The sequence below is a fragment of the Lycorma delicatula genome, chromosome 3, assembly GCF_047948215.1.
Source record: "Lycorma delicatula isolate Av1 chromosome 3, ASM4794821v1, whole genome shotgun sequence".
Lineage (NCBI taxonomy): Eukaryota > Metazoa > Arthropoda > Insecta > Hemiptera > Fulgoridae > Lycorma > Lycorma delicatula.
The window spans coordinates 17535398-17557501 of record NC_134457.1 but is presented as its reverse complement, the minus strand read 5'-3'; the positions used below and the strand labels follow the sequence as shown (position 1 = coordinate 17557501).

General features: G+C 29.9%; 1 protein-coding gene across 1 annotated transcript in view; it reads right to left on the bottom strand.

The window, feature by feature from the left end:
• The window catches only part of LOC142321415 (uncharacterized), a 46279-nt gene extending 25226 nt beyond the window's left edge, over nucleotides 1-21053 (bottom strand). The window contains exons 1-2 of the mRNA XM_075359483.1: nucleotides 20930-21053; nucleotides 3797-4140 (exon numbers count right to left, since the gene is read on the bottom strand). Of these exons, the coding sequence (XP_075215598.1) occupies nucleotides 3797-4140; nucleotides 20930-20932 (347 nt within the window). The 5' untranslated portion in view covers nucleotides 20933-21053. The remainder of the gene's footprint in view (nucleotides 1-3796; nucleotides 4141-20929) is intronic.
• Nucleotides 21054-22104: the final 1051 nt, after the last annotated feature.

Here is a 22104-nt window from a genome sequence, read left to right as displayed (position 1 = left end):
ACAACTGTTTTCTGTTATCTATAATCGACAAATAAATTTTATTTATAATTTTAGTACTAAATTAATTAAAATTAAAAATTTTTGTGCTTTCTCATTTTTAAGAAAATTAAAATTTTCAATTACTTTTAAGCTGTTACATTTAATATTTTTTAAGCCATTAACTTTACGCACTGGGTTGGTCTAGTGGTGAACGCGTCTTCCCAAATCAGCTGATTTGGAAGTCGAGAATTCAAGTCCTAGTAAAGTCAGTTATTTTTTCACGGATTTGAATACTAGATTTGAATACTAGATCGTGGATATCGGTGTTCTTTGGTGGTTGGGTTTCAATTAACCACACATCTCAGGAATGGTCGAACTGAGACCGTACAAAACTACACTTCATTTACATTCATACATATCATCCTCTGAAGAAATATCTGAACGGTAATTACCGAAGGCTAATCAGAAAAAAGAAAAGAAAGCCGTTTATTTTAATTTCATTTTTATTTAAATTTACATTCAAGGTATAAAAATTACTTTTATGCAGTAAATCTTTTTCTTCGTGTTCATCAGATTTAGGCCGATGAGCTGATCCGGATTCATCATCTCATCCTCGGTCTTCCTGGTCTTCCTTCCTGTTGGCTGATTCTCCAACGTTCTTCAAGGTACCCGTTTCAACACAAGATTTTTACATTTCTCCTTAAAATTAGATGCCTGATCAAGTATAGGTATTATTCCAATATCAGCTGATATACGTTCATTTTTTAATCTGTTTTCCCTTCTAAAACGACTAAGAAATTATATATCGGCTGTCTCTATGTATCATTAAAATCCTTTGCAGGAGTTAGATATTCCAGACCGTGTGCCAGGTAGTGCAGTAAATTAAACGTGAAATTCGATCTACTAGTTCAGGTATCAAAAATGAGTATAAATAGCCATAATTATATCAAATAATATTTTTTAGCTCACCAGGCTGGTCCAATGGTTAACAAGTCGTCGTAAATCAGTTGTTTACAGTTGATTTTCGAAATCGATGTTCTAAGGTTCAAAGGTTCAAGGTTATTGTTCACTAGTTAAACAGATTGCAACGTGCTCACTAGGAAAAAAATATTTTCATCATTAGGGATATTTTCCTTAGGGACAACCTAAGGATATTTTCATCCTTAATATTTTTTTATATGTAACTAGCGGACCGGACAGACATTGTTCTGTTCAAAGGTTGTAATTCCAAAAATTAAAAAAGTTTTCAAATAAACTATAAATTGTTTGGACCATTTTTATGAAAAAATATGTAAAAAAAAAAATTATTTTTAAAATGCATGACGCCACCACGCGTAATCACAACTCGACCTATGAGATCTTTCAGCATTCTATCGAGAGCTTCAAGTGAATGCTTGTGAGCCGTAGTGCATTCATCCCAGATAATAATTTTGCATTTTCTTAAACTTTGAATGCTTCTTTATGTTACAGATTGCGTCTGAATTTGTGTGAATGTTCAATGGCAACTTGAGTGCTGAATGCGCAGTCCGCCCACCATCAAGCAAGGTCGATGCAATGCCTGATGAAGCAATTGCCAACGCAAAAACGTTTCCAAAGTTGCCACTATTTCTCGCTCCTCCATCTGCTCGATGTGGTTGTATTGGCGACGTGTGTTGTTAATTTGTTGCTCTTCATTGCCTGTGAAGTAGATTTGCAAAAATTTTGGATCGGCATCAGGCACAGTTTGATGATACTCTTGGCCCTGAATCTTAAATGTTGATTCAAAATTACGACCGTCCTCATTCTGAACGATTTTTGTCATTTGGAAGCGAGAATTGAATTTACGAATTTTACGCAAGAACAATTTCGATTGAGATGTGGCTCCAGCCAATAGTGTTTTCAATAGTTCTGGCGGCGAATTCAATGGTGGAAGTGAAACTTATCCTGATGCGCTGCAAAGACACCTTTGTATTTAAATGCATGACAGTGTTGGCATTCTTTGTCCATATTACCGATGACAATTAGTGTATGTGACGAATAGGGTATTTCCGGCTCATATTTGAACGCAAGGCGGTGAAGTGATACAGGTGTCAATGCGCGACGTTCTTGCACGCGCTGTCGACCATGTGCTCTGTGTGCGTCGGTGACTCGTTGACGTGCCTCTCTTTGTCTCAATTCATTAGCTCGAAGACGTTCATTGTAATGCTCTCGACTTTCATTTGCACGTGTGTTTGCAACCAGGTCTCTTAAATTTATATTGTCCATCAATTGATCTTCTGCTGTTCTATTTAACCGACGGTTATGGACTATTTGTACATGTCGTGTACGTCGTAAAATTAATATTGTAATTAATAAATTTTCATCCACATTACTGCTAATTTTCACTTAAGATCATTCTAAAAAAGTACCTCCTATATTTTTATTTATTTAATAGTTTTGAAGTTTCATAACCATGTGATAGCTTTAATTAATCAATTAATAAAAAAATTAAAGTACTGTAAAAAAAAAAGCAACGTAGTTACAATTTTAGTAGAAATTTTTATAATCTATAATTTTATTTATTCTTTATTTATTTTCTCATTCTTAATTTTAACATCTATTATACCAAATTTTAGATAATTGTAAATTAAAAACAATTATAGAAAATTTTTTACAAAATTAATCAGCTATAAAAATTTGAACTTCAATTTTTTAAATATACTTTAAACTGTAATTATTATAAGTAACTTTTAATTTTATAAATATTATAATTTAATTTACAGACCTACATTTTTATTTTCGAAGAGCCGTTCAATACTTCATAAGTTGTATAGAATCAAATGAGAAGTGACAATTAAATTTGTAGGTTAAGTTGATTGTTATTAAATACACGTATATCATTAAAATTCATGAAAAATCATGTAAAATAATCATTTAAATAATGCACCTTACAAATTTGCACAATGTATATTTTTTAATTACACTTTAAAACGTTATTTCAATAAATAATAATATAATATAATATTCTGAACAAGCGCGCAATTCTAAACGCGATCGCAGCGCTGCCTACCGGATCCAATTGTGAACCTTAACCATCCCAACATCAACAACAACAAATAAATAAATTAATTAAAAAAACATTTTCTATCGGATCAAATAGTGAATCTAAACCATTCTCGAATAAATTTAATCACACACACAAAATTTCATCAAAATCAGTCCAGCCGTTTAGGAGGAGCACAGTCACATACACACGGACAGAAGATATATATATATATATAAAGATAGACTGTCAAAAAATTATTATAATGAAAGATAGAACATACATTAGGTGACAATTAGGTTCAAATTTTATGAGTTTTCTTGGTGATAAAGATAAATATCACCATTTATCTAAATATCAGATATTTAGATAAATCATATTAGAATTGAAGTTAATTATTTCATTCGGTATTTAATTAGTAGTGCTAGGGGAAGATGCTGCTATTTCCTAAATTAATCAACTTGGATAATGGAGTTTTCTTTTATTGATGATTAATTTTCCATATAAGTTTAAAACTTGTGAACGGTAGTTCTGAATTGAATCAAAATTTTGTAACAAACGAAAAAAGTTACATATGACTGACCGGAGTTAAAACCCGGGACCTTCCGGATGAAATTCTGAGGCGCTACCACTCTACCACAGAGATCTGAAACTTATTTAAATATAAACAACAAAGAATTGTATAAAATATTTCACTAATAATTGTGGATAGAGGGGGAGAAAATATAAACGTTTTAAATAAACAAGTTTCATTAAAATTTCAACAATAAATTTATATCAAATATACAAGGAAACTGTATTTAAATGCTTATTTACCTTATAGCCATGCGTAATATCTCATTTTTTGAAAGTTTTTTATCAGGAGGATGTGTTGGTACTAATTTACGTAATTCACCGAAAGCTCCGCTTACATTTTGTTGTCTCCATCTTTCTCTGCTGTTAGTAAACATTTTACGAACTACTAATCGCGGTTGTGGTTGTTGTTCAGGTAAAATTTCGTCCGAATCTCCTAAAGAGAATTCGTCAGAGAGTAGATCTTCGTCGTCCGATTGAGAATCGGTTTGTTGATTTCGACGTTGACGTGTGGGTGAGGAATTTGAACTATAATCTGTACCCTCACCATCCGCTGATCCTGTCCACTCACTGCCTCCTATCAGCGGCTAAAAAAAAAAGATTTAAAAATTAAAGGTTATAGAACTGTTAAAATGGTAAGTAGGTATTTATAAAATAAAAATCAATTATCTTTATCACAGAAATTTTCAAATCATAGTTGTAGTTTAGTCTTCAAATGTAATTATAAATTAACATTTATGAAAAAGGAAAAATGATTTCAAAAAATAAAACTTTACTAACAAGTAAAATAATAATCTTTTTAATTATTAGACTTTTTGCAGTTTTAAGTCGGTACCAAAATAGAAGCGAATAACAACAAGTAAGAAAACATTAATTTGAGTTCGACAAACTCAAAATTATCAATTTAAATGACTAAAAAAATTATTTTTTTTTTTGTTTTTCAGCTTTTCTTTTTTGCCAGTAATTTCTAAGGGTTTCATTCAGATCTTGCCCTTTCTTGTTCAGAGTACACCCGGCTTATTGTTTTCTTGGGTTTTGATAGGAATCTTGTTTCTTTATTTTTTAATTTCTCATAGTTTCCGGTTTTCGTTTTTAGGTTTTCACGGGTTATGTCTAATTCCTCCATGTCTTTCTGAATATAACCAGTTCGGTCTGCTTTTCTTATTCCAGAAAAGTTCGATTATCCGTCTGATAAGTCTGGTCTCTTCCATTGTGAAAATATGTCCTAGAAAGGAAATTCTCTTCTTCCTAAAATTATTAGTTATCGGGATGATAGTTTTGTAAATCTCTTCGTTTGGATTAATTCTCCAAATCCCGTCTTTTTTAATGTTTTTCCCGATGCATCGTCGTAGAATCTGTCTTTCAATCTTTTCCTGTTTGTCGGTAAACCTTGTCTGGTACGGTCCAAATATGGTTTCACATCTGTAAAGTATTTCTGGTCGGATAACCGAGTTATAATGTCTTATTTTTGTGTTTATGGACATGCATTTTTTGTTATAGATGTTTTGTGTTTTTATTGTGGTTTTGACGAGTTGATTTATTCTTTCATTCCAAAAAAATTAATATTTAAAAAGAAACTATTTTTTTCTCAAGAATTTTATTATTTTTTTTATTTATAGAATATTATTTTATCGAATTTTTATTTAAAACTTAGATACACTTAAAACAATGTTGACGAATGAAAAAAGCGTTTGGGAGAAACGTAAGGTAAAATATCTACGCATTATCATTTTTTTTTTCATTATGCATTTTCATTATCTTTATTTTTCTTTCATTTTCAACTTTATCATTGTATTCTTGTTTTGTATTTATGGTTCTGAGTTATTTAATCTGTATATATGTATATTTAATTTTGCCACAAGCTGACATGATAGTACTGCAAGACTTGTAACGTGTAATTAATTTTGAAGTCCAACTTGGAAATCCACACTTGACCATTGTTTAACAAACGATTAATTTATTATTTTACTCACTGAAAAATAATGGATGGTAACCTCCAACACAATTATTACTATAGGGGGTACCTAGTTCTAGAAGATTATGTAGTAATTGTTTACTTTTATTATTTTACTTTTATTTTATATTGTTTGGTTGTATGTCTAAGCTTATGTATTAAGAATATATAACAGTAAATAATTTTATTTTCATTTGTAATCTGTTTATTTTGTGGAATAAAAATTGTTATTATTATTATTATTATTTTTTAAACATAAAATATGAATTTCATTAATAACTGATGTTTTTTCATATTTTTTTTATTGTGATTGTTGAATTATTATTTATTGTAAATTTTCTTTTACAACGACAGGTTAATAATTATTAATAAATCAATATATTTCAATTAAAAAAAAGTCAAAAAGAGAAAAAGGAAATGAAATCGGGTTTGAACAGATCTTCCCCTTGTAAGATCCAAATATTTCATTAATTAAAATTTTATTTGGCTATAACTCTGGAACCAATGAAAATAAGTACCATTATGATATATAGATGAAAAGCTCTCAATGAGAGCTTATTACTGAAGTTAAGAAAAACTCCAAAAACCAAACGTTTTTGGATTTTGGGCTTTTTGGACACTTTTAGTGCAGCCGATTGATATTAAAAGGGAACATGCACAGCTAGATGTTACAACGGTTCTAAATCAAAAATTTCAACATCCTATGGTTAATCATTTTTGAGTTATGTCAGATACATACGCACATACGTACGTACAGATGTCACACCGAAACTAGTCAAAATTATTTACAGTTGGTCAAAATTTATATCTTCGTTGAAATCTGAAAACCTAAATTTTTCACGATCACAATATTTTCTTTACTTCATACAAGGAAGTAAAAAAAAATTATCACTAATTTTGAAAATAAATTCGGAGACAAATTTCTGTTTTGAAAAAGCGTGGTTTTATGTGTGAACAGTGTTCAATGTAAACCCAACCGGGTTATTGTAATGGTGAACGCGTCTTCCCGTATCAGCTGATTTGGAAGTCGAGAGTTCCAGCGTTCAAGTCCTAGTAAATTCAGTTATTTTTATATGAATTTGAATACTAGATCGTGGATACCGGTGTTCTTTGGTGGTTGGATTTCAATTAAGCACACATCTCATGAATGGTCGAAATGAAACTGTGCAAGACTATACTTCATTTACACTCATATATATCATCCTCTGAAGTATTATCCGAACGGTAATTACCGGAGGCTAAACAGGAAAAAGAAAAGAAAGTGTTAAATATAAATGTTAAATAAATCATGAAAAATACTTGACGGGATGTGTTTTGATATTATTTTTTGCACACAGTTGAAGATGGAATTTTTCTATTTATATTTGTCCTACATGAATAGAAAAAGACACCTTCTAGCTTACCACAAAATAGCAAGTTGTGTATCAAGGTTGCTACGTCAACTTTACATAATTGCTTTTTAAAAATAAAGTAGCCTTCAATAAAATAGTATTTTATAACACATGTTATAGCATGTGAACGCATATAATAGTAAAACGTAATGTAATTACAATGCGTTATTAATATCCTCATTCGGTCTTCAATTATTTTGTGGTTCTTTTTTTAACTAAATATTTCAATTAATTAAAAGCCTATTATGGTGGAAGTAGATGTACTAGAACATTTCCTATTGTTTATCTATAATAATTAATTGACATTTTTTAATATATTTGAAAACATTTATTAATACCCACACACAACGGCAGAATGTACAAATACGTAAACATGCTACATATCACTGCCAGTTCTTTTTGTTTCAATCTTTAGAAACTAATGCAAGTAAAAATTTATTACCAGTAGAAATTGTTACGGTATTTAAATATTTAATAATATCAGCATATTTATCAACTACATACATATTTTCAATTATCGCAATTAGCTTAATTATAATTAAATCTACAATGTTTTAGTTAGCAGTTAATATTTTAAAATCCAATTATTTTCTTTAGTAATTAATTATTTAAAGGAAGTATTAATGACGTAGAGTTAGTAAAACATTATATATAAATACTGATCAGCAGGCTTTATTTTTATTAAGAAAAATAAAATTGCGCAATAATTAATTATTTGTGACCAACCCAAAGAGAAAGAAATGTCATTATTACCTTATCCGATAAATGTATCAAAAATATTTCCAAATCCATTTATGATTCAATATTTATAAATGGGTATAAAATCGTTTATATATATATATATATATATATATATATATATATATATAAATATATATATATAATGTTTATTTATATATTAATAAGGACGAATAAAATTCTTTTGAAAGAAAGAAAGAAGCATTTGGAAAAATATAGCTAAACGAAGAGACAGACTTATAGGCCACATATTAAGGCATCCTGGAATAGTCACTTTTAATATTGGAAGGACAGGTAGAAGGAAAAAATTGTGTAGACAGGTTCCATATTCCACGTTTGGAATATGTAAAACAAATTGTTAGGGATGTAGGATGTAGGCGGTATACCGAAATGAAACGACTGGCACTGGATAGGGAATCTTGGAGAGCTGCATCAAACCAGTCAAATGACTGAAGACAAAAAAAAATACTTTTACATGCAACAGAGTTATCTTTATTACTCTTGGTAGTGGGATATATTTTTTTTCTCAGAATTAGGAATTAAATTAAAAAAATTTATAGTTCATTTCACCGCCCCTTAAGTTCAGACCACTTTTTAATGTTGTTTGCACTTCATCATACACAACCGTCGAAATTTTCATATCATCGGACACAAAGCCTGATAACCTTTCAGAAAACATTTTAGTAGATAATTTTTTTACTTTGTCCCAAATATTGTTCAATTCTGAATTTATCAAAACTTCTTTATTAAACTGGGCGAAAGTTGAAATCTGTCATATTAATCTCAATTAGGAGGGTGGAGTACATTAGAATAATAAATGTTAATGTGCTTTCACAATCAGAAAATCAAGTAACATCCCAGCCACCGTAGAGGAAGACCTTGTGACGATTCCCGGTCACCCCCCTCCCTCCCATTACTAGCCCTGATGGGCTTTAACTGGAGTCATCTTCAGACCTTGTAACTGATTACACATTACAGTAATAAGCCAGGCCTCGGTTGGGATGCCACCGATGTAAATGCCTCGGTAGAAATTTACATCGGTGATTTTTAACTCAGCTTTTGCCTTCGCTGCAGGCCCCATCCGAACATCTTGAATATCCTACATCATTGCCCTCTAATCTAGCTAACCGAGTTCGCAGAAGCACGAACCCTGCGCCTAGTTCTACAGTTTACAGAGCCAATTTTGTGTAAATGTCTTGTAAATCGAAAAATCAAGTAACAACTAACATTAATTTCTCCCTTATAAAAAATTTTAATTTCGTAAGTTTTCAATTTACCCCGGCAAAAAATTTCTTAAATGCTGCTAGCCATAAACAGAAAAATATTTCACATCGTTAATAAGATAAATATAATAAATTTTAAAAAATCTCAGTAATAAAGTCGAGTGAGTTTGTTGAATTCGAAATATAGAAATCAACAATTTAAGTGAGTTGTACTTAATATGTAAAAAATAACATCAAGTGGTCTTGTAGTTTGCGAACTTTGAATTTCCTACATTTTAGGGTCCCATGAGCACATTATCAATATTTTAATGTTTTCAAAGTAACTAGGGTAAAGATACACCCATCTTGTAAATTTCATCAAATTCGGATGAGCGGTTTAGACGTGATGTTTCAACGGAAATATCCGTTTTAACCATCCATGAATTCATTTCGACTAGTTTCGGCGTGACATCTTTACGTACGTATGAATCTCGCCTAACTCAAAAACGATTTGGCGTAGAATGTTGAAATTTTTTATTTTGGATTGTTGTAACATCTAGTTGTGCACCACCCGTTTGATTGCAGTAGATTGAACCAAAGATGTCCAAAATACCAAAACATTTGGATGGACCTTAACTGCAATAATAAGCCCTCATTGAACGATTTTCAGCGATATATCATAAGCGGTACTTATTTTCATTGGCTCCAGAGTTATAGCCAAATAAAATTTTAATTAATGAAATATTTGGATCTTACAAGGGCACATCGGTTCGAAACAGACTTCATCTCCTTTTTTTAACTTTTTTTTTTATTTAAATATATTGATTTATTAATAATTATTAATCCGTGATTGTAAAAAAGGTTTTACAATAAATAATTATTCAGTAATAATAACAAAAAAAAAAAATAGAAGTTATTAGTGAAATAAAATTTTATGGACCTTTAAAAATGTGTATATGTAATAGATTTGATGAAACATCTGAATATTTAATATCAATTGAAAATTGGAATTTAGAATTGTATTTCCGTTTAATTTTATCTACATTAAAGTTAACTACAGAGTGACTGAAAAATAGACCTTCACAAGAACAACACATACACTGAGGCATGTATCCCCGATTTCTCTTTAATAAATTGCAAAAACTTCTTATATCTTAGTTCATTACTCCTCTGATATTGTCGGACAATATTCTCCGTAAGTGGGAGTTGATAATCATTCTGCCTATTTGTTTTTTTGTTGCCAATCATTTAATCCTTCTTTGGTTTGATATAATTCTTCTGATCTTAATTTTTGTACACTTTCTCTAGTTTTAAAATTTTCCCTCTTTATATTTATCATTCTCTCTTAATATTTTTATTCTTTCCATGGTCTTAACGTTTTCTTCCTCTTTATATTTATCATCTGCTTTTGATCTTTTTATTCTTTCTTTTGTTTTATCATTTTATTTTTCTTTATATTTATCATCTTCTCTTAATTTTTTATTATTCCCTTGTTCTTATCATTTTCTTCTTCTTCATATTCATCTTTTGTCGTTTTTGAGATATATTTCTTCATGTTAGCTTTCTTTTCCTGTATGATTGTTTCTTTTTAATTTTTGATTATTTACCAAATAATCCAACAATAATAACTGAATATTTTACACCGTTAGGTCGAAATTAACATTTTTAACCAGTATACAGGAGTTCACTAAAGGGAATAGTTTAATTATTGTTAACTTTTATTTATACGAGACACCATAAAACTGAAAATTTTATTTATCAGCAACTCACGAAGATGGGAATAATACTGATTTAGTAATACGAGTAAAAAAGGAACATTTACTCTATCCTAATATTTCATGTTAGTGTTGAATTAATAATTGTACAAATATTTGATGTTAAAAAAAAACTAATATTTCAGCAATTGTGTTATTGTCCACTTTATTAAACAATTGGAGGATCGTATCTTACTTTCAAATGAAATAACTTTAAATGAAGTGCATGAAAAATGTGAATATGTAATTTAATAGCTGTACAAGGAAGTCATGTGTTGTCCACGTAAGATTTTTAATGATGTAAATATAACAAAGGGAAAATACAGTACATTAAAAAGAAAATTCCTTCGTAAATTTTAATTTATATGAGTGTTTTGTATCTATTTCTCTTTTTTTTTCGGGAATTTTCTAATATAAACATTACGACATCTGGTGAAGTAGTTTAATTATTATTAAAATGATCGTTTATTTTATAACAAATTTAATGAATTTGATTGGGAAGTAAAAATATAGAAACGGGGAGTTACATCATGAGATGTAATTATTTATAAAAATTTTGCTCATGCTATTTTTTAAGCTTATAAAAATTCTTATATAATTTGAAATACAAATGGAAAGTTTATATTAAACGAATTTTATATAAAAGCATCCCAACTTTTAAAATATATATATTTTTTTTCAGTTATAAAAATTGTTCATCGTTCAAACTGATCAATTTGAGACTATTTTTCTATAAATAATGTATCAAAGTAAGACATTTACTAACGTTATCAAAGTATTAAGAAGTTACATACCTCTCAGAATTGGAATTTCATAAATTATTTTTTATTGTTTTATCAAACGGACTAGAAATTATTTTTTCAGAATTTGAGGATGGTGAAAGTAGTGTTTAATCTTTATCAAAGAGGTAAAATATGTATTTCTAAATTAGTACTTATATTATTAACTGTACTTTATATATATATATATATATATAATATATTAACAATATATATATATATATATATATTATATATTGTTAAAAAGCAAACTCTCTTCGAGAGTTAGTTTTTTAACAAGTATGAAAGCGACTACGGATTGGGTAGTCGAAGTTAAGAAGGATCTCAGCGAACTAATACTGAACGAAGGCAATGAGTGTAACAGAACTGAGTTTAGAGATAAAATTAATAAACACATTTTCCGGACACTTACAGATAAGACTAGAACTGGGAGGCAGGGGACTGATGAACAAAAACAAGTTAAACGAGACGAAATGAAATTGTACTGGGAAAACAGACGGAAGACATCTGTTGTGCAAAAAGTTCAACGCGGTCCAAAGAGACCATAACGAAAAAAAAAAATATATATATGTATATTAGGTATCATCTAATATAAAGTAGTAAGTATATATACAGAGTTATCACGAAGTTCTCCCGGGATTTTCATAACCTGTTCTACTTGTGAAGATAATGGAAAAAGTTCATATAAACATATGTCTTAAAATGCTTTCGTTTGGATTTCAGCTACCCCGATGAAATGAGGTCGTACTGAAATTTGAAGGACTTAAATTAAGGATCAAAATTAGAGATTTCTTATGGTTTTTAATCTAAAAAAATCGAATAAAATAGGTCCCAGAACCGTATTTATAGTAGTTTTTGAGAAATTTGGGATGAAAACCAATAAACTGAAGTAAAAACCCCTAGTTTTTAGGTTTGACGAACAATAACTTTGTTAAATATTAATAAGCACATAAAACTTTTAAACAAAACTTGTAGAGAATTTAATTCTAAAGAGTATAGTGTAAGATAAGCTGAATAACACAAAGAAAATTTAGAAAAATTTGAATTTTATTTAGATAGAGTACGTTACTACATGTTTCAGAAAAATAAACAAAAACCAAATTATTCTTTGGCGACGAGAAAAATTTTTAAAAACAAAATTTAATGTTAAAAATTTATGTTAAGAAATTTAAAAAAAAACTGGAAATTACACAATTGTAAAATAAAAATATCATAGATAATAGTTTTTTTTTATTAATGGAAGAAATACAATAAATTACTTGAAAAATTATTTCTTCAAAGTTGGCAATAAAATAACAACTCATCATCAATGTTCAATATTGTATTAATATTTAAATCATTCTGTAAAGTACATTAAGTATGTTGGGTACTGTGAACTACGCTGTCGTTAGCGAAGGTTTTCTGTGAATCTTAGTTTGAACGTGATCTGTTTGTCATTGAAGTACTATTTACAACAGAGGAATATGCTGATATTGTATCCATTTTGAGTGTGTGTGTAATGGTTGTTAAGACTCAGTTAAGACTTCATTTGCTTATTTTTTATTATAAGGAGGAACTTTAAATTTTATTAATGGAGGACTTTTAAATTTTAAAATAAAAATTTTAACTTTTTTGTTTCTTTATAAAGTCTCACTTTGTTACTCTTATTAATTGAATTGGTCTAATGCCCTATTTCTAGTCAGTCTACTTCCATGGTCTAAAGACTCAACTTGTATTTGTTGCAAATGTATAATTAACTGATATAATAATGATAAATTACAGGATTTGCGGGGATGGTATGTCACGAGTTCGTTTTTAAAGGCAATGGGTGCCCGGGTGCTCACCAACCACGCTAACTTGAACCAATATCTTTTTCGGTTCTTCTGACAACTGATGAGCTGTGCATCTGCGGGGAGATCCAGTCAAATGAACACCTGATGTCTGACTGCCCTGAGATCGGGCCACCCTGAAATTTAGTGGTCAAGGGGAAAATTGGCCACTCACAAGCGGCGAGTCAATGTGGCGAGAGCCGCATTGTCGAACCGTGTGGTAGTTCCTAGATGCGGTTGCTTTGTTCAACCGGCATCCGTAGTTTCCTTAAAGGAAAGACTCTTACCGCATTGCCTTGGGAAGTTAATCCTGAGTATGGCTGACTACCAGCCAATTATTATGGTACCAAGCGCTACAAAATGATGGACAGTTACTTGCTGGCATTCAGCGACCTAGGCGTGGCAGCGAATTGCTGCCTAGGCGAAATCAATTTTATTATGGATGTTATATATATTTTTAGTAGTTGACGGGGTGCACCTACCCATTTTAGCAAATATATGACAAGTAAGCGGTTGGGACACATAAGCCGATGGTGTATGGCAACACGCTTAGTCCGCTCACGCTGTTAGGTAAGCTCTAGGAGCTATGTTAGGATACTGATCGCTAAACTGTTCGAAGCTCAGTAGCCGATTGTGGCACAGACATTTGGTCTTATGCTTTAGGGCGACCGAATCGGATGGTGGCGGCAAACCAATGAATATGAATTACAAGTTCAAAGTAAAATAAAAAGAGTTTATATTATAAAATAAATAAAGAGTTTTATTTATTTGATTGAACCAGCGATTAATAAATATTTAGAATAATTAAACCTAACCAACCAATATCAGTATATTATGCCGCCTTGGTATATTATACCAAGGTATATTATTCGACAATGGTGCTAATGCTATAACTCCAAACTTTTACAAAATTTTCACATCACTAAAAAATAATTTCCTTTTTGTTTACATTAAATAAGTAATATTCTGAAAAATGTAGTAATGAACTATTTCTAAATAAAATTGGAATTTTTCTAACTTTTCTTTGTTTTATTCAACTTATTTTACATCATTCTGTTTAGAATTAAATTCTCTAAAAGTTTTGTTTAAAAGTTTTATGTGTTTATTAGTATTTAACAAAGTTATTTTACGTCAAACCTAAAAACTATGTTTTTTTTACCCCAATTTATTGGTTTTCATCCCAGATTTTTTAAAAACTACTGCAAATACGGTTCTGGGATATATTTCATTCGATTTCTTCAGATAAAAAAAAACATAAAAAATCACTAATTTTGCTCCTTAATTAAAGTCCTAAAATTTCAGTTAAGACCTCATTTTACCAGGGTAGCTGAAATCCTAACAAAATCTTTCACCAGTTGTAACTCGCAAACGAAGCATTATAAGACATATATTTATATGAACTTTTTCCATTATTTTCACAAATAGACTAGGTTATGAAAGTTCAGGAGAACTTCGTCATTCACATATTGTTCGAGTTTGATTAGAGTAAGGATCAACAAGTCAAATGAGTGGAATTCTGTTTGTTTAATGAGAAATACGTTATACGATAAATTTATTGCGAATACCGCCGAGTTTGATTAGAGTAAGGATCAACAAGTCAAATGAGTGGAATTCTGTTTGTTTAATGAGAAATACGTTATACGATAAATTTATTGCGAATACCGCGTCTTTTTTAAGATAGTATTAATTCTTTATTTTTGCAATTATTATATTAATTAATTATACTGTTGGTAATCTCTGAAACAGGCTTATCTCTAGAGATACCTAATTTCCAATAATTTGGAGGGTTTTCTAAACTCTATTATTAAGAAATATAAATTGAATTTGATTGTATAATAATAATTAGAATTTGTAATATATTATTTATTTAATCTTTTATTTGTGTGTGCGTGTGTTTGCACGCGCACACACGAGTGGGAAATGCTGTTGTTAATCACCTTTGTGATCCTTTAGGATTAGATTTAAATCTAAATAAAGATTACTTACTGAAGTTTAGATTTTATAACCTGTATAATTTGCGTAATTGGTCTCATGCGTTTATTAAATACACCGAATCAGAAGAAGCAGCTGAACGTAATTTAAACGATTCTAACCGTTATGCTATATGTTTAGTTATTTATTTTTGCCAAAAATACAGAAAATACAAAAATACAATCTATCATTAAATTAAAATTTATTCGAGAAGGATATAAATAAAGTATAATTCAGAAATTTGCACGACACCACCAGCAAAAAAAAAACAAAATTTATTAGCTGACAGTGATACATAAATTCATATAATTGTATATGATCGTTACTTGCATTACAATACTACATTTGCTTAATATCATTTACTTAATGACGTTAAAAGACAATAATACCATTCTACCATCTTAGCCATCCTTTATATTATTTTCTCCAAATTGCGCCACTATGAATACAAGATCACTGAAACCTTAACTTAAAGATATCTGAAAATAATGACCTTTTAATAAAGCTGATAGTCTGAAAATCTTTTTTTATAGAATTAAAAAAAAAAAATAATCAGTTTTTTCCAGGTATTTGCTACGTTAGGTTAACGTATGTCAGGGCTTAACCTACCAACCCACCGGGTTGGTCTAGTGGTTAACGCGTTTTCCCAAATCAGCTGATTTGGAAGTCGAGAGTTAGAGCGTTCAAGTCCTAGTAAAGCCAGTTATTTTTACATGGATTTGAATACTAGATCGTGGATACCGGTGTTCTTTGGTGGTTGGGTTTCAATTAACCACACATCTCAGGAATGGTCGAATTGAGAATGTACAAGACTACACTTCATTTACACTCATACATATATCATCCTCTGAAGAATTATCTAAAAACCGTAGTTACCGGAGGCTAAACAGGAAAAGAAAGAAAGAAAAGGGCTTAACCTACCGGGTTAGTCCAGTGGTGAACGCGTCTTCCAAATCAGCTGATTTGGAAGTCGAGAGTTCCAGCGTTCAAGTTCTAGTAAAGGCAATTACATTTATACGGATTTGAATACTAAATCGCGGATACCGGTGTTCTTTGGTGGTTGGATTTCAATTAACCACACATCTCAGGATTGGTCGAACTGAGAATGTACAAGACTACACTTCATTTACACTCATACATATCATCCTCATTCATCCTCTGAAGTAATACCAGAACAATAATTACCGGAGGCTAAACAGGGGATAAAAAGGGCTTCGACAGTTGACCTACCGGGTTGGTGTAGTGACGAACGCGTCTTCGCAAATCAGCTGATTTCAAAGTCGAGTACACTCATACATATATCATCCTCTGAAGAATTATCTAAAAACCGTAGTTACCGGAGGCTAAACAGGAAAAGAAAGAAAGAAAAGGGCTTAACCTACCGGGTTAGTCCAGTGGTGAACGCGTCTTCCAAATCAGCTGATTTGGAAGTCGAGAGTTCCAGCGTTCAAGTTCTAGTAAAGGCAATTACATTTATACGGATTTGAATACTAAATCGCGGATACCGGTGTTCTTTGGTGGTTGGATTTCAATTAACCACACATCTCAGGATTGGTCGAACTGAGAATGTACAAGACTACACTTCATTTACACTCATACATATCATCCTCATTCATCCTCTGAAGTAATACCAGAACAATAATTACCGGAGGCTAAACAGGGGATAAAAAGGGCTTCGACAGTTGACCTACCGGGTTGGTGTAGTGACGAACGCGTCTTCGCAAATCAGCTGATTTCAAAGTCGAGAAATCCAACGTTCAAATCCTAGTAATGGCAACTGCCTTTTATACAGATTTCAATACTAGATCGTGGATACCTGTGTTCTTTGGTGGTTGGATTTAAATTAACCACACATCTCAGAAATGTTCGACTTGTAACTGTACAAGACTACACTTCATTCACATTCATATCATATCATCCTCATTCAACCTCTGAAGTAATACCTGACCGTGATACCCGGAGACTAAACAGGTAAAAAACGGCTTCGACACTTTATTTTTTTGAAATCGTAGTAAAGGCAGTTAGTTATTTTTATAATTTTATACATATTTGAATAATAGATCGTGTTCTTTGGTGGTTGGTTTTCAATTAATCACACAATCCCAGGAATGGTCGACCTGAAACTGTGCAAGACTATACTTCATTCACATTCATACGTATCATCTTCATTAATCCTTTGAAGTAATACCTAACGGTGATTTCGGAGGCTAAACAGAAAAAAAGAGAAAAAAAAAGAAGAAACAGAGAGAGGTCTTCGACACTTGAATCCTCATTTAATCTTAAAATTTGTTGTAGTCACTCCCTGTGATATTTTCTTGTTACTTTCACTTTTCGTGAGAGTTATATTTATTTTTAAAACATTGTATAAAAAAAATTAGAAATGGAACAAAATGCTATATTAAATTCGTCGATATTAATGTATAAACGCTTTTATTTTGATAAAATTAATATAATTTTGTATTTTTTGTAAATGTTATTTGTAAATACCTAATAAATTTCCCTTAAAAATTGCAGTTTGTAAAGAAAATCTTTAAAAAAATTTCAACATTTAAAATGTTAAATTTTTTTAAAATTCAATAAATTTGGCAAAGAAAACTTAAGTAAATAATCAATTGCAAAAAATTAAAATAAAAAAAATATTACGATACATTAATCGCAAAAAAAAACTAAGCTGCATTAAACAAAATATAAAATCCATTCAGAATTTGAAAAAAATATCTGATCGGCTGATGTAGACGATATGTAGAAATAATAACGAGTTAACTCATTTTAAATTGTACAGGTTATTTTGTACATTTGGTACCAACCTAATAGCTAATGGAATTTAAAAATAAGAAAAAAAAATTAATTCCCGTGACTCTCTTTAAGATGATTCATCTGTCCAAGTACGTTATTATAATAATAATAATAATATTTTTTATTATTTCTAAAATTAACGTGGAGCAGTTGCTTAACACGATGGCTCCAAATCTTGCGACGATGATTGAAAGAATCATTGATTCAAAGATTGAGTCGACTCATCGGATGGAACAAACTAAACATGAGAAGACTCAACTCTCCGTCTGACGCCGTTGACATGAGAGACGCACCAGCACAGTTTAAATCACCAGCTAAACCTGCGATTACTAAACCACCCACTGAAGTAAGAATAGAAAATCTTGACTTATCTAGCAAAGAGAAACGGATCACTCCATCGTCTAGTCACAAGCTTAAAGAAATTGTGACAAGAAAATCTGAATCTACGGAAATGGAGATACAAGTTATTATTGAGAAACCACCAGACGTAGAGAATAAAAAACCTGTACCAATAGAGCCTCCAAAAGCGCAAAGATCAGCTTCGGTGAGAGCATCTATTTCAGCTGGACCCAGTACTGCAGTAGAGATAGAGTCCGGCTCATCCGCCGCGGAGACATCATCGCTTATTAGTTTAGATTCCCTAGCAAAGATGCTAACAGCACCGACGAAACCTTCATCAGCTGACGTCAGCCGCAGAACGTCACTCGCATCCGAAATAGAGGAAGACGATGCCTTCTCTGAGGCCTCAGATACGCTGTCATCAGAGGTTGTGGCCGTCAGAAGAATGGAGAAACGCAAGAAAGGATGGCCGAAAGGAAAGCCTAGAAAGTAATATTCTGGATTCGAAGTTAGAAGAATGTAAATTTTTGAACATTTTTGATTCATAAGAATGTGAATAATTGAACCTTTTTATTTTTTATTTTTTGAAGTGGGATGGGGCTAATGACCAAAGTAGTCGATGCCCCTAAAAACCTCAAAAAAAAAAAAAAAAAATTTTTTATTTATTGAGTTGTATAACAATCATGATAAAATTTTCCTCTAAGTTACAATAAACTTTTTTGAGGAATTACATAGAAACCTATTTCTATTTAATCGTTAATATTAATTATAATAAAGTATTTTATAATATACACTAATAAATAAAATAGTTTTTACATATTTCCTTATTAGAATAAATTTTCTCTTATGTTATAACAATTTTTTCCATACAAAGAAAATTATTTCAATTTTAGTGTCTAAATGAACATGAATATAAACTATATTCGCATATAAATCAAAATTTTGTATTCTGGCAGATGGAACAACGATTTTAGTGAAAATTTAGGCTAACGTCAGAAAGATGTCTCATTTCAGTCTTCAATCTAGAAATGCTATTTATAGATCTCAAATGAATCGGTAGTTCATTAAGATAAGACGGAACAAAAAGGCAGATTAAACAGTATACATGTCCTCTCAATTCAAAATTCGTTATTTTATATTTTTTATAAGTATCAAAAAATAGTTATTCAAAAGTACAATATACATCAACAAATTATGAAACTTCATAATTCCCACGCTAGCCATATCATTATGTCCAAATAAAACTTTAAACATTTTGACTAAAAGGTTTTCGACTGGAAAATATACTGTAGTGCAAAACTATAAGATGTAAGATCATATCTCATAATTGATTCAACTAATGCAAAATATAGAATCCTTTGTACTGTGAAAGAAAATATACCGGCAAGAAGATAATTCCTTGTCTTTCACACAAATAATCAACATGAGAGAACCATTTCACATTATAATCAAACATCAGACCAAGAAACCTGACTGTATGAGAATGTTGAATCTTCTCACAAGAACAGTTATAATCAACCTGAAAACAAGTATGAAAATGATAAGCGACGCGATTATAATCAGTCAAATAATCATAATTAAATTTCGGCTTTCTAAAATCTATTGATTTTTTTATTTTTTTATTATTAAAATGGATTCTGTGATTAAAATAAAATTAATTAAAATATCTTAATCAATTTGCATGGTATTTGTTGGAAAAGATAAAGATTTATTACAAAATAATACAATTAGGTCATCAGAAAAATAATAATAATAATAGTAATCAAATAATTTACAATTATAGCTTTGTATCTAAAAATAAAAATATTTCTAACTCGAAATAATTAATTAATGAAATTTATGGTAATAAAATGTTACATGCATTAAAAATAAAAAAAATTATTATGTCACAGTTGTTTTTCTCTAATTCTTCATTTCCTAATTAATAGAATTAGATAACATAACAATTAATTATTTTTAATTTTATCTAATTAAAATGTTATTATTTAAAAACAAAAAAAATGTAATTTTTCATCTTACTGAACATTTAAAAAAAATGTATTTATGTATTAAATATTTTTTTGTATTATTTACAAAATTATTGTATACGTGCGCCGATGTATGGACATAATTTTCGAAAATTATTTAAAAAGAAAAAAACAATCTAATATGTTCGAGGATATACGTATAATAAAAAAATTTACTAAGAAAACTGACAAAGAATATTTTTTAAAACAATGGTTATCTTTCGTTATTTTTTTCAAAAAATATAAGAAAAAATTTAATAAATATGAAAAAAATCTACAAACGTAAATTTTTTAAAAACGTATAGGCGTTATGAAATTAAGATCAGAAAAAATAACTCAAGTTAAAACTTTATGTTTACAATATTTCAAATAAGATATTTATAAAAAATAAATAAATAAAATAAAATAAAAATGTTACTACAAAATTAAAATAGTATTATTTATAAATTTACACTTGTTCTTTAATGAATTATATTTAATTGAGAGAAGTTTAAATTGAACAACCGGAATAGAGAAATTTGTATTACTCCCCAAAAATCTACCTTGGTATATCGATTGGGTAAATACAGATATATGACAATGTCTGATACATGCGACAAAATTAATTTTATAACAAATTTTCAAATAAATTTACTTACCATTTTATTGAATGTGTAACTAATCGATCATTATAATTATACTACAAATTAAACACACAAAATATTTTACTAAAATTAAATAAATATTATTCAACAACTTTATATACAACAGTTGACAACCGATGATAATGAAATTCTAATAGAATGATTCTGATCCTTAAAGGGGATGTTGAAATGTTAACAACGCATGCTTCATCTGTACCAATCACGATTGAGCGGGTGGGCGGAGTTAACTTCTAACCCTCGTATTCATTGACCCTTATATTGAATTGTATTGCATTAAAAAAAAATGCCAAAAGTATCACCTCTGAGGTTTATTTTAGTATTATTGAAAAGTTATAAATTAAATGATTATTTTTTTAATTATCTCGCGTGCACGCACATTTATTACAAACACGAACCCGTAAAAATTAATTACTTTCATGTTAACGGATAAGTAGATAGAGAGTTGCAGAAACTTTGGAATATAGCTTATAATTAGTTCATTCAAATTAGTACTTAATTAAAATACCAGCCTTTAATCCGGGTTCGAATCCCCTGGTCAGGCATGGCATTTTCACTCGGTAAAAGAATTTGATGTGGACACTACATGACTTCCTTGTACGTCTATTAAATTAAATATACAATTTTTTTTTTAATGAAAGTATATAAAATTTTACTTCATTAATAACTTCTAATATTTTTTCATATATATTTTTTTATTATTATTGAATTATTTTATTTATCGTAAAAACTGTTTTATAATCAGAGGTTAATAATTAATTATTAATACATCAATCAACATATTTAAATTTAAAAAAAAAAAGATGAAGTCTTATTCGAACCGATGTGCCCTTGTAAGATCCAGATATTTTATTAATTAAACTTTTATTTGTCTATAACTCTGGAACCAATGAAAATAAGTACCACTTATGATACATCCTTGAAAAGCTCCCAATGAGGGCTTATTACTGTAGTTAAGAAAAAGTACAAAATCCAATTTCTTTTAGATTTTGGACTTTTTTGGACACTTTTGGTCCAGTTGATTGCAATCAAAAAAGACAGGTGCACAACTAGATGTTAAATCAGTTCTAATTCCAAAATTTCAACATCCTACAGCTAATCATTTCTGAGTAACGCGAGATACATACGCACATACGTACGTACGTAGACATCACAACGAAACTAGTCAAAAT